The sequence below is a fragment of the Morus notabilis genome, unplaced genomic scaffold (assembly GCF_000414095.1).
Source record: "Morus notabilis unplaced genomic scaffold, ASM41409v2 Scaffold16, whole genome shotgun sequence".
NCBI lineage: Eukaryota > Viridiplantae > Streptophyta > Magnoliopsida > Rosales > Moraceae > Morus > Morus notabilis.
This window is the reverse complement of record NW_010367452.1, coordinates 24,110-36,765: the sequence shown is the minus strand read 5'-3', so window position 1 is coordinate 36,765 and position 12,656 is coordinate 24,110. Positions and strand designations below refer to the sequence as shown.

Below are 12,656 nucleotides of genomic sequence, written 5' to 3'. Positions count from 1 at the left end.
GAATTAAGATTAATACATATATGACCATCATTGATTAATATTGAATACTCTATTTAATAACGGAATTTATTAGAGATTCATAATTAATCGCGTTCCGGTCCTATGTAATCATATTACATAAAATGCTTTCATTCCAATAATCTCATTATTAACAATCTAGGATAAGATTGTTTCATTCAGAATGTAATAAACCGCATTAGTAATTTTAAATTAAAGATCCCAACTTTAATTTATAATTACGGACAAGTTTAGATTATTTTATTTCAAACATTATCCTCTGCATCTAACAATTATATACAATGTTTAAAGTTACATCAAAAAATAATCTAGGGATTTTGATATTTATAAAACATCACATGTATGTAAAATAATATTGAAAAAATTCCTCATTTCATTGATAATCAGCAAAATATTTACATCTTATTTGATTTATGGGCATATATCCTAACAGTATATATATATAGTAGAGCGAATATAATAATAGCCACACAAATATAAAACTTAAGAAAAATAGCAACCACACAAGTTGCACTCCAACTACTCACACTAAGCTCACGACACCTAATTACCAACATAAAATATTAAGCATTATTTCGGGCTTGTGTATTTGGGCTGGTGATGATCTCTAACAATCATCTCCAACACTTTTTTACTCACGTTCACAACTTCTCCAGTATCGTCCTTGGGTGACTTCACCAAAAACCCTAGCTCCTCCTTCTGTATGTATCCGAACGACTCAGTTTTCGAGGCGCTAAGGAGCTGCATGGTGCACAACTTCCTAATGTTGCGCCTATACGCGTTGTACTTTGTGAACACACCCTTACCGCCGTAGGAGAGTTGCTCGTAGGCTTGCGTTTTGGCCCGGCTCGCAAAGACGGCGTTGTGCGTCTTGAGAAAAGCCACCGCGGCTCCTCCAGTGGAAATGACGATGGTTTCAACGCTGCCTGGCCGCAAGGACATGATGGGCCCGTAGGTTTTGGCCATATTTTGGAGGGCGCGGTGCTGGAGGTGGCGGAGGAGGTGGAGACTGTCGATTTTTGGCAATGGGGCGAGACTGGGAGGGCGTTTCTGACGCGCATCGATGCGATAGGAATGTCTTCTCAAGATGTATCCAAGGAGAATAAAAGCAATCGCTGCTATCACAGGAGACATTTTTTCTCGTACTGGCGTTGTAAGGGAAAATAAAGGTAATAAATAGTTTATATATAAATATATATTTGGTTGATCAGTTTATGTGTCCCACCACATTGTTTAAGCACATTTTCTTTTCTTGTTTGAATATAATATGAAAATGGAGAATGACACCTAGCTAGCTTTTCTTATCCTTCTTTTAAGGAAAAAAAAAAATATAAGTATCTCTAGGACATGATCCTAACTAAGTTAGTATCTTAAAGATACCCATCCACATTAAACCGCAACCAGTATTATTGATAAAAAAGAAAATTACAAGAAAAGTTATGAACCAGAAAAGGGTGATAAAAACAATAAGACTGGGGACGCAACCCTAAAGGAAACAATCTGGTAAAAAAAAAAATAAAGGTTTTACTTAGTAAATCTTGAATTTACAATGTAAATCCTTTATTTACCAGTAAAATTCAATCAATGCTCTTTTTATTTAGTAAAACTTAAATTTACGGTTTAAATAATTCATCCAATTCGTCTAGTAAATCGTGTCTTATTCTTCTTTTTTTGAGAAGATCTAGCAAATCACGTTAAATTCTAATTCACTGGGTAAATTCTTTATCAGTGGAATACAATTTCATCAACGCTTGTTTTTCTTATATTCTTAATTAATCCTATAAATTCGTTGTTTACCATGTGTTGGCGGTAAAAATTAAATATAACAAGTTTCAAATCGGTTTACGCGAGTTTTTATGATCAAAATCACGGTTAAAAGCAATTAAAAAGTAAGATCATACAAAAATTATAATGGTTCACCCTTGATTCAAGAGCTACGTCCATTGTGGGGAGGAGAGAGTTCATTATTTTTCATGGAGAAATTTCATACTCTAATTGCTCTAAATGAGACTTAGAGTTCTTTCGACCTATAATCCTTTATGTATATTATTGGCTATCATCCTTGCTGGTTTTCCTATTTAATTCATGGATATTTCCCTCATCTTTCGAGATAGTTTCCCAAAAGATGAAGATTAATCAAGATGATTTCCTTTTTTAATTTTGTATATTTGAATTACAAATAGCAAATCCCGGAGCAAATCTCGCATATCTCTCGACTTGCAGAGACTTCATTTCATTAGCGCTTCCAGAACCATTTTCGCCTACAATTGTTGGTGCGATCGACCTCATTTGTCCTTTGCATCTCCTCAGAACGGTCAAACTCCTATGTATGCCACACCCTTTACTAGCGGTCTGCTTCTAAGAGAGTTGCCATCTGAAGTGGCAGCTAAGACTAAGTTGTCATCGATCACTTAATGCCCTTGTGTATGACGCATGAACTCCATTCAATGCCTGATTTAGGGTTTGAAATTTTGCCCTATAACACCATGTAAGTACGTTTATTTACTCTCGGTAGATCCTTTAGTTACTTTTTCTTATATTTTTATTTGATTAATGAAAAAAATGGAAACTATATTATTTATTAGATTTAAGAAATTTTTATTTTTAAATATGATAAATTCACAATTTTTCTTAACCAGAAACCCTAAACTCTAAATTTTAATTTCACACCCTAACAAAACTCTAGATCTCCTGAAAAAACTATCTATATATATATATATATATATATATATATATATTCGTTGTTGATGCCTCGGCAATCACTGTCGGAGAAGAAGACCACAACTTCTTTTGCACGGCTAGTGACAAGCTGCGAGCAGCCACCACCATCGACCATTGTCAAAGCTGTGGAGGAAGGAGACAGTACTGGAGATGGGAGCGTGGCTCATTTTCACGCGACGATCTCCTCCATGCAGAGTCATAGCTCGCGACGATCCTTTGCCACTCGCAATAATCTTCTCTTTGTCAGGGAATTAGACAACAACGCTGCCAAAAAGAGACAACTAGGCTGCAGAGAGCCCTGGTCGAGGGGGGATCTTCGTCATGATGCCAAGGAGACGATAGAGCTTCCACATTCCTCTTCATTTACCTCTCATCCAAATCAAGGTGATCATCTCGATCGTCATAATGTTACAGGCCTTCGTCGGTCTTTGTTGGCATTAATTGGAGGGAGGGATCCTCTTCATTTACCTCTCATTCAAATTAAGATGATCATCTCGATCATCATAATATTACAGGTCTCCGTCGTTCTCATTAATTGGAGGGAGGGATCCTCTTCATTTACCCCTCATCCAAATCAAGGTGATCATCTCGATCGTCATAATGTTACAGGTCTCTGTCAATCTGTGTTGGCATTAATTGGAGAGAGAGATCCTCTTCATTTACCTCTCATCTAAATCAAGGTGATCATCTCGATCATCGTAATGTTATAGGTCTCTGTCAATCTGTGTTGACATTAATTGGAGGAGGGAGGGAGGGGGCGAGAGAGAGATTAATGATGCTTTAGGGTTTCGTTACAAAGGCAAATCCAGAATTTTATGATGTTGTAAATATTGGTATACAATAAATATGTTATTCACTAATTTCTAGTTAAGTTTATGCTATTAATCCCCTCCTAAAAAATGTTTTTCTCTCTCATTCTCCCTTATTATATATAATGGAGTTTTTGTAGTTCAATTTCATTCACACTGATGATGATCACAATCATAGAGTTACAGTCTTTATTATAATGAATATATTCATATAGAGCTCTTGTAGAAACAAGATTATTGTATTTTCTCCCTCCTCTATTCACAGTTGACCCCAATCTGATATAAACCCCACAAAAAATTCCACAATTAAATAATAATCAAATTAATAATTATTAACGGTGTAAATTCGTCAACTCAAAATTTAACTTCATGAATGGATCAGAAACTAAATGTAGAAAAGTAAATTGACACAAAAATTTATAGTGATTCGGCGTAATATTATTGACTACGTCTGCTTATATATGCATTAATTCTCAAAGGATGTACCGAATCTCTTAGAGCAGAAAGTTGTGCTTAGAAAATAAATGAGCAGTTTTAGACCTTATTTATAGGCTTCTCCCATACGTCTCTTGAGATTTACATTCTCTCTAAAAGTGATAATCCTTATTTGATCTGATCTTCTAGTTGTTATATTGTATTTGAATTTGAATGTGGGATCGGAGTTATCTTCTCCTGATTTCCCAGTTAAGTCATTCTTCAGCTTATCCCTGCTTGGTCGATATCTCGACACCAAATTCTTTTTAACCTTATAGGTATCTCTCGACCTGGTGCTAATGTCAGCTCCGCACTCCTCAACTGGAGTCATGTTTAGTCCACGACCACTTCTTGACTTGTAATTAACCGGTCATGGCTTAACCTCTCGCCACCACTTCTTGACTTGAGGTCGTATTCCTCGACTATGGTATAACAAGAACCATCTAATTAAATTTTTTGTGATAGTACAATTAATATCCAATAATTAATTATAGATCCCTATCTGAATTTAAAATAATTATTTCATACTTGAATAGCTATTCCAGTTAAAAGATAGAAAAGATAACATCGATTTCTTTTTATTTGAGTCCTTTTGGAAGATTACGTCTTATTAATCAGCTAAGTATTTTTTGTCTACATTCAAATGCCTACATATACCCAGACGCACAAAGATCATTATATCAAAAATGTAATGACATTGTTTTTTTTTTTCTTTCTTTTTTTTTTTTTGTGGGTATCGGAAGAATACAATAATAGTTTTACCGTAAGCGGAAAAAAAATGAAATATTATTCTCAAATGAAAATATAGTAGAGAAGTTATTTTTAAAAAATATATATTATCAATTTTACAATATTTTTGACAAATAATATATTTACGAAAAATAATTCATTTACAAAGTAAATTTACACCACAAATTTGCTTCGTAAAAAATATTTACCATAAATATATTTTTACCAAAAAAAATATTTTTGAAAAAAAGTGTTGTTTAGCTCTTTCTTCAAGGGATAAAAGATTAAAAACAATTAGAAAGTGGGCTTAATGAAGTCAATACGTTGACATGCACAGTAAGCAAGTTCTAGGTTCGTGGCATTGTCAAGCTATCCCAGATTCCTCAGTCATGTCCAAGTCATTCCATAAGGAAGTTCCCAACCAAAGCAACGCACCAACTGGGCCAAAACAAGACGAATAATCGTCATCCCTAGATGAATCCTAGAACACCCTCTGCGGCCAGCGCCAAACGAAATTAAAAACCTAATTAAGGGCTCGTTTGTTTATGCATTTAAACTCGTGTTTTTAATTATGCTACAGTATTTTTTATTATGCTACAGTATTTTACTCTTATAAAAAAATTTAAATTAAAAATCATTGATTTAAATACATGAACCAAACGAGCTCTAAGCCAATATGAAAATCTACTCCGGTCTCAACTTCAAACCTTTCAGGGATAAATTCTTTCCACATTCTAGATTTAAAAAAATAAAAAAATCTATGAGCTCACTTCTAGTAATTTTATCCTTGGTCGGAAACTCTTTTTTTCTTTTTTCTTTTTTTTAGAAGGGAAACTCTTTTTTTTTTTCCTAGTACATATATAATGAAGATTTTCCAAAGAAAACAAGGAAGAATGAAAACATGAAAGAATGAAAGGGAGAAGAGAGGGAGAGAGGAAAGAAAGAAAATTATTGCCCCATTCTATTATTAGTTATCACATGTGATGAGTCAAACGACACTTATTACGGTAATAGTTTGTTTGGTATAGTGGAAAAGAGAGGAAAAAAATTAGAGGTAAGATTTTGAGTAGAAAAATGGAATCTTGAGTTGTTAGTATAGAGTAAATGAGGAAAGAAAGAAGATAGAAATCTACAGACCCACCAATTTTAATCCATCCAATTTTGGAAAGAAAATAGAAGAGAAAAAAATTAAACATATGAGGTGTAAAATAACTACTATAATCTTAATCATTTATCATATTTTTTTTTTGTAAAATGCACTGGATTTGATATTTTCTTCTCATTTTTCTCTCTTCTACTAAACAACATGAGAGAGAACCCCTATTCTACTAGTTGACTTCCATCACCTAGGTATTTACTTTTCCTTCCTCTTTTCTATCCATCCCACCAAACATAGCACAAGTGACAACTTATTATTTATAGGACATTTGACGACAGGAGTCATTCGTTTGTATGAAAAACTACGATAATCATAGTTCTCATAACTTAGAAGTTTGATCAAGCTGAGCAAATTGCTGGTGCAAAATTCTTCTCATGACCTTATTAGTTGCCGTTCTTGGAAGAGATTGGAGAGGAACAACACGAGAGACCTGAACAAACAAGTGTACTAAGTTAGCATGACTATGCATGATCAATGACCCAGTAGAGTGTTAACCATGAGGGAATAAAAAAAAAATCAATACCCTGAATAAAGGATTTAGTTTCTTCTGCACGGCTGAGTTGAAAGACATCCTTAATTGTAAGTACGCGGTCGTGTTGTTACCAGGGTCCTTGAATACAACAGCAATCACCAACTGCTCTGGTCCACCAGCAGGAGGCGGTACTCCAATGGCAGCCGTCTCCAGGACACAGTCATCGACTTCATTGCAGATGCGTTCAATTTCGACAGAACTCACCTGCTCAAACAAATGGAACGCAAACAGTTAAAAATAACCATGCCCGACGAGAGTGAGACCTTTTTCTTTGCTATTTTCTTTTTTCCCCTTTAAGACTCGGTACAAGTGTGATGACAGAAGTATTCCTCCCCACATTAAGCGTCACGTAATTCTGACACATCAACTTTACCCTTTACTAAAAAACAAATGCGTCCTTACAGATAAGATATAGAAGCAATTACCTACATGACAAAACCTATACAATCACTGAACTATTTGCAAACGAATAGAAAGAAAAAATATCCAGCATACAAAATAAACTGGCTCGATATCCTAGTGGGTCTTTCAAGAAATAGCCATCCATATGCAAGATATATTACAAAGAAACTCAAATTAAAATGGCGGATGATATCCTAAAGAAATTTTACTCTCCAAGATACAGATTCTTCTTTTCATTGAACACACAGTAAATTTGCACACATTTAAGTTGATCAATGTGCAATTCGTTAAGGAGCGAATGATTAGTGGGAGTTTCACTTTTATAAGCATGCAAGCATAGTCTGAACATGTATTCCCATTACCTATTAAATTTTTAGCACAAAGTGCATACCTTGATACCTCCAAGATTCATTGTATCATCTGCACGTCCATGTGCACGATAGTAACCCCGAGCTGTAAGCTCAAACATGTCTCCGTGCCTTCTTAGAACCTGTACTAGGGAACTCGTGATGAGTCATGAATGATTTGAAGACACCGTCACTATTAAGGTGAGAAAAATATTACCTTCCCATTCCACATTGGCATTCCCTTAAAATAGACATCATAGTGATCAGCATTCAGCAAAGTCGTGGAAGATCCAAATATGGCAGGACCAAGCACTAATTCACCAATCCCGGGTTTGTTTTTTGGCTGTCATTAAAGATAAAGGCTAGTTTGAGTATCTTGGAAAAAGTAGTTGAAGAAATACGTCAGAATGAAGTCAACTGTACCAGTGAAATATGTAATGGTATGCAGCATGATGACACTGGCAAAAGATAATGTTGGTGAACATTAATGATGATGACCTATGCTTTGCGAGAAATTTTGCTAAACACAGTTCATTGAGACAAAAAAAAAAAAAAAAAAAAGGCATAGGATGGTACAAAGAATAAAGGCTGATAAACAGATGATCCTAATCCTGATATGATAATAACATGAAGTTTGTTTCAGTGGAGAAATAAACCTTCAAAAAAAATTTATCACCACAAAGTTAAATCAATAATCGACTGACAAATATTTCAGAATACTCTTCAACAAAATAATTACTTAGCTTTTACTCAGCTGTCAGGCTACTTTAAGAAAGCATATACTCATCCATTAGAACACTGTTGATAGTACAATTAAATATGGTGCATGTCATGCCATGAACTGTGACCAAGCAAGCATTCATGTACTGGACGAATTCAACACTATAACATGCAAACATGCAAGACGTATTTCTTTGCACTTATTTTACACTATAATTTAAGAAGTGATAGATAAGAATTAGTTTCTGTGGATGAGAATCATGAGGTTGAATAGTGCTTACAACAGGACAACCATCACTGCCAAGAATAAACAAACTACAGCCCATAACCGGAGTGCTAAAAGCAGCCAATGACTGAGCCTGCAATAATGAACCAGAAACAAATCCACCACCAATCTCTGTACCACCACAACACTCGATAACAGGCTTGTAGCGAGCTCTCCCCATCAGCCATAGGTATTCATCTACATTTGATGCTTCGCCAGTAGAGCTAAAGCAACTAAAAGACATTGAGGAAATAATATGAAGCTTGGAAGCACTAGGTTTGGCTAAACAAATCCACTAGTTGACATAACACAAGCATCCATATGGGCAAATAAAACTAGTACCACAAGGGAAAATATCATGAATACTTACCGGATGGTGGACCAATTATAGCCGCTAACAGAATTCGTACTTTTCCATGTGCGAACAATACTTGGGATCACACCTAACATTGTTACTTTAGCATCCTGGATATAATGGAAAAGTGCGATTAAGAGAGAGAGATTTTAAAATAAAAAAGCCTAAAATACAGGTATATCAGTATGCATTTGCACGTTAAACTCAAAGCTAAAATTGTTGCTCCGACAATGCAAGTTGTGCTACGTAAAAATAGTTTCGTGGTTATATATTTATATATACACACACACACACACCAAAAATACAATTTAAAACAATTCAATTTGATGCACAAAAGTGGAAAAAGGACATTATCTTATTTAATAATTCTGAACAAATTAATCCATGAGTGTGTGTTTGGAACTTCTCAGAGGGTAAAGGCTGCTAGCTCGTGCCCAGAGGGTAAATGTAATGCCCGGTATTTTTAAGCAACTAGCCTAGTTAAGAAAAATATAATATTTAGTTTAATTTATGATATTTGGAGATTTTGGGATACTTGATTTGAGTTTTTTAGATATTTTTAAGTGTGGTGGTGTAAATTTAAGAAACAAATTATTTTCTTTAAGAATGTGGTGGCTGTTAGAAACCTCACGTTAGTATACTAAGGCTTTAAAGTGCCACATATTAACCAAACAATACTAGCCTTGATGATATATATTTTAAGGATGTCATGTCAAGCTAAAATAGCTAAGTTGACTTGCTATAGAGTTGGCGAGGTGGCACTTTTTTGTGAAGAGTTTATCTAAGGTGGCACTTAATTGTGTGGCTTTGAAGGCAACATCTCCGGCACATGGAAATGTGAGGCATGATGAGGGAAAGAAAAGAACGGAATGAAGGGAAAAGGATGAGAGACAGAGGAAATGAAAATAAATAAATAAATAAGATTCAACAAAAAAATAGATAAATAAATAAATAAGAGAATAGAAAATAGAAAGATAGAATTCTATTTACCATAATAAGCAGTTTGAGATAAGTATACTAATATATTGGATTTATGCTTATCTTTGGATACTTCTAATTGAGTGTTATGTTGGTTTAAGAATAATTTTAATAGCAAATTTATGTGACTTTAATTGGTTTTGCAGATTAGCATTATTTGGAGTTCGTAAGCGAGTGTTGGAGTAATTCTTGGAGCTAAATTGATATTGGCGAGCCGCGGTATTGAAAGATAGCGCCTAGGCTTTAAAATAGTCCAGTTGCAGTACAAAAATCCGAGAAGAAGAGAGCCTAAGCTTTGTGCAGTCGAGCCACGGCGCTATTTTACGCAGTGAAGAATTTCTACGCTCAGCGCCGCGGCGCCCAAAACCAGAGCTGTGGCACTACTTCGAAGCAAGGCGTATATTTGGCATCTTTCAGCTCAGCGCCGCGGCGCTACTTTGAAAATTTTGCCGACTTGAGTTCATTTGAGTTTCAAAAATTTACAAAAATGCCACTACGATTCCAAACACTATATAAATAGGATTTTTAGGGTTATTTTCCAGTATCTTTTGGCTAAGAAAATGTAACGCCCTCCGGAATTAAACTTGTTTAATTATGATAATTGTGGTTTATTAGTGTGCCTAAATTTATTTTTTTAATTAATCATGAGCTTTTAAATTTATTTTTAGCATTTGTAATTTCACCCCTATTTATTTTATTTATTTTTCCTTAATATTTTTCCCAATTTTCTTTTCCTTCTATTTCTCCCTTTCCTTTTTCCTTATTTCTTTTCTCTCTCTTCCTCATGTTACTCTCCCTCTCTCTCTCTGTCTCGACACACTCTCTCTCTCTCTCTCCCCATCAGCCTCTCGAGCTCACTCTCCCTCTCTCTATCTCAAGCTCTCTCTCTCTCTCTCCCTCTCCCGTTCATCTCTCTCTCTCTCAAAGTTTCCTTTCTCAAGTGCCGGATTTAAACCAAAAACGGAGGTTTCCAAGAGGTTTTCAACATCAAAGCTTAGATCGAGGTAAAACTCTTTGAAACTTACTTTAGATTTTCAGATTTAACCTTATGGAACTCGTTTTAGTCGAGTTTGGTGATTTTTGGTTTAGATTTCGTTTTCGAATGGATTTCGAATGCATTTTGATGAAACCTTGATGAAAATTGGGGGTTTTTGATTCTTTGGACCCTAATTGTTGATTTGAAACTGGATCTATACATTTTCCTTGAGAATATGTCGAAATCGAACCTAAAATTTCAGGATTTGACTTTGTTTCGCGCGGATCGGCCATTGCTAGCCCTTGAACTCTTCCCCACCAGTCGACCGGTCACCACTCCACCGGCCGACCAGTGAAGTTACACTCCTCTGTCACCGGTCGACCAGTTCCCACTGAACCCGACCCTAAACAACCCAAAAACGCTGTTTTGACCACGAAATTCGATGTGGGATTGACCTAACCTCATTTGAGAACTCAAAATGAGTGGATTAGCCACATGAATCCTTGTTTTCCATTCAATTCTCCGGAATGAATCTCCATTGACAAATAATCATGATTTGAATTAAGAATTGTTTATGAACATTGATTTTGAACTATGGCACACTAATATGATACAATTGCATCTAATTAAGCAAGAATGTTTAGTGAGAAAGATCAAACTCTAAATTGTTGATTTTGATGGGAAAGTTAGTGGCACGATTAGAATCAGAGCCTCAAAGGCAAGCGGAGCTAGGGCTACGTGAAGATAACCACAGGTTTGACATCCGAGAGGTAAGATATCCTTGTCTATATCCTTGTTAGCCTTACTTTAAATGATTTTGGCCAATGAAAATGTTTTAAAACAAAACATGTTTAAAGAAAATAATTTCAGAGGAATAGCATGAGAATGCTATTAAGTTTTCCAATGATTTTGGAAAACAGATTTTAAAGAGTATCAATTCTTAAAATGAAATATTTTAAAGAATGATACAACGCATGGTGGCCACAGAGATCGGGATGTAGGAATCGCATCCTTGGGGGCAGGTCCCGAAACCCGTACGGATCCACTTCTTGTTTAGTGGACAATGCCTTTGCACTTTTCACTAGACAGACATTTTTACCACTTCTTATATGATGAGCTGCACACTTTCATTATACAGATATTTTCTACTATGTGAGTATTTCTTTTTTTAAAAAGGGATGACCGGTTCCGGGTGTATATTTTCGGACCGTGAGTACTTTTATTTTAAATGCTTTATAAAATTATATCCTACTAGATCTTTCGCTCACCCCTCCAGGCGACGCGAGGAGTAGTGCGGAGTAGATAGCTACTACCGGTGACGTGGACTTGACATCGAAAAGTGAAGAGTTGTCTTTCCTCTTATCTTTTATCTCAAGGCATGTATAAAAGATTATGGATTGTAAACTCAAATACTATTAGATTGTGGTTGATGTCGTATTTACTTTTATTTATATTCATGTATGCTAAACACCTGTGGGAATTCCTGACGTGATACCAGGGACGTGATTTTAAACTGGTTTGATTGAAAATTCTGCCACCCTTCTTAAAATTAAATTTCTCTTGAAAATAGGGGCTTGTGTGGAAATACCTGAATGTTTTGGGATTTGAAAAATTAAAATATTTACAACATTATTTGCTAATCATTCTCTTAAACAGGTTTAAGTTTCTAAATAAACCTCCACATCACTAACCCCGGTTTGGGGGCGTGACAAGACTTGGTATCAGAGCCCTTAGTTTAGAACCTTAGGGTTTGGAATTATGCATACATGAATGACATTAAAAAACCACTACAACAGTCTAGCTTTCTTTTCAGATAAAAGAATGCCGCCGCGCCGTAGAAACCCTAACCCGCTGGCAATGCCGAATGAGCAATTCATGGAAGCCATGTACGCCGCCTTCCAGGGGATGGCTACTAAGCCCAAAATAAACGTCCTGCGGAGGACAGAAAACAGAACTACTTCCGTGAGTACAGACGTAGTTCAATTCTTGCATTCACTAGCGCGGGTGGACCCCAGGAAGGCGAGTATTAGTTCGAATCAGTGTCTAAACATCTAAGTACCATGGGAGTACCGGATGAGTATTGGGTGGAGTTCGCAGCTTTTAAGTTTGAAGGTCCTGCAGGTGCATGGTGGAAGCATATCCGGCGAATGCAAGATGTAGAGGGGATGACT

At 35.7% G+C, this 12,656-nt stretch overlaps 2 protein-coding genes across 2 annotated transcripts in view; both read right to left on the bottom strand.

Annotated features, from left to right (window-relative positions):
* Nucleotides 1-588: 588 nt before the first annotated feature.
* Nucleotides 589-1,152, bottom strand: LOC21405056 (cytochrome P450 CYP736A12). Its single transcript, XM_010112436.1, has one exon. It carries the CDS (start codon nucleotides 1,150-1,152, stop codon nucleotides 589-591), a length of 564 nt encoding a protein of 187 aa, XP_010110738.1.
* Nucleotides 1,153-6,229: 5,077 nt separating this feature from the next.
* The window catches only part of LOC21405053 (probable acyl-activating enzyme 17, peroxisomal), a gene marked incomplete at its 5' end in the record, with an annotated part of 29,381 nt that continues 22,954 nt past the window's right edge, over nucleotides 6,230-12,656 (bottom strand). Inside the window, 6 exons of the mRNA XM_010112433.2 lie at nucleotides 6,230-6,340; nucleotides 6,434-6,646; nucleotides 7,236-7,334; nucleotides 7,409-7,534; nucleotides 8,193-8,409; nucleotides 8,547-8,641. Coding sequence (XP_010110735.2) covers nucleotides 6,230-6,340; nucleotides 6,434-6,646; nucleotides 7,236-7,334; nucleotides 7,409-7,534; nucleotides 8,193-8,409; nucleotides 8,547-8,641 — 861 coding nt within the window. The remainder of the gene's footprint in view (nucleotides 6,341-6,433; nucleotides 6,647-7,235; nucleotides 7,335-7,408; nucleotides 7,535-8,192; nucleotides 8,410-8,546; nucleotides 8,642-12,656) is intronic.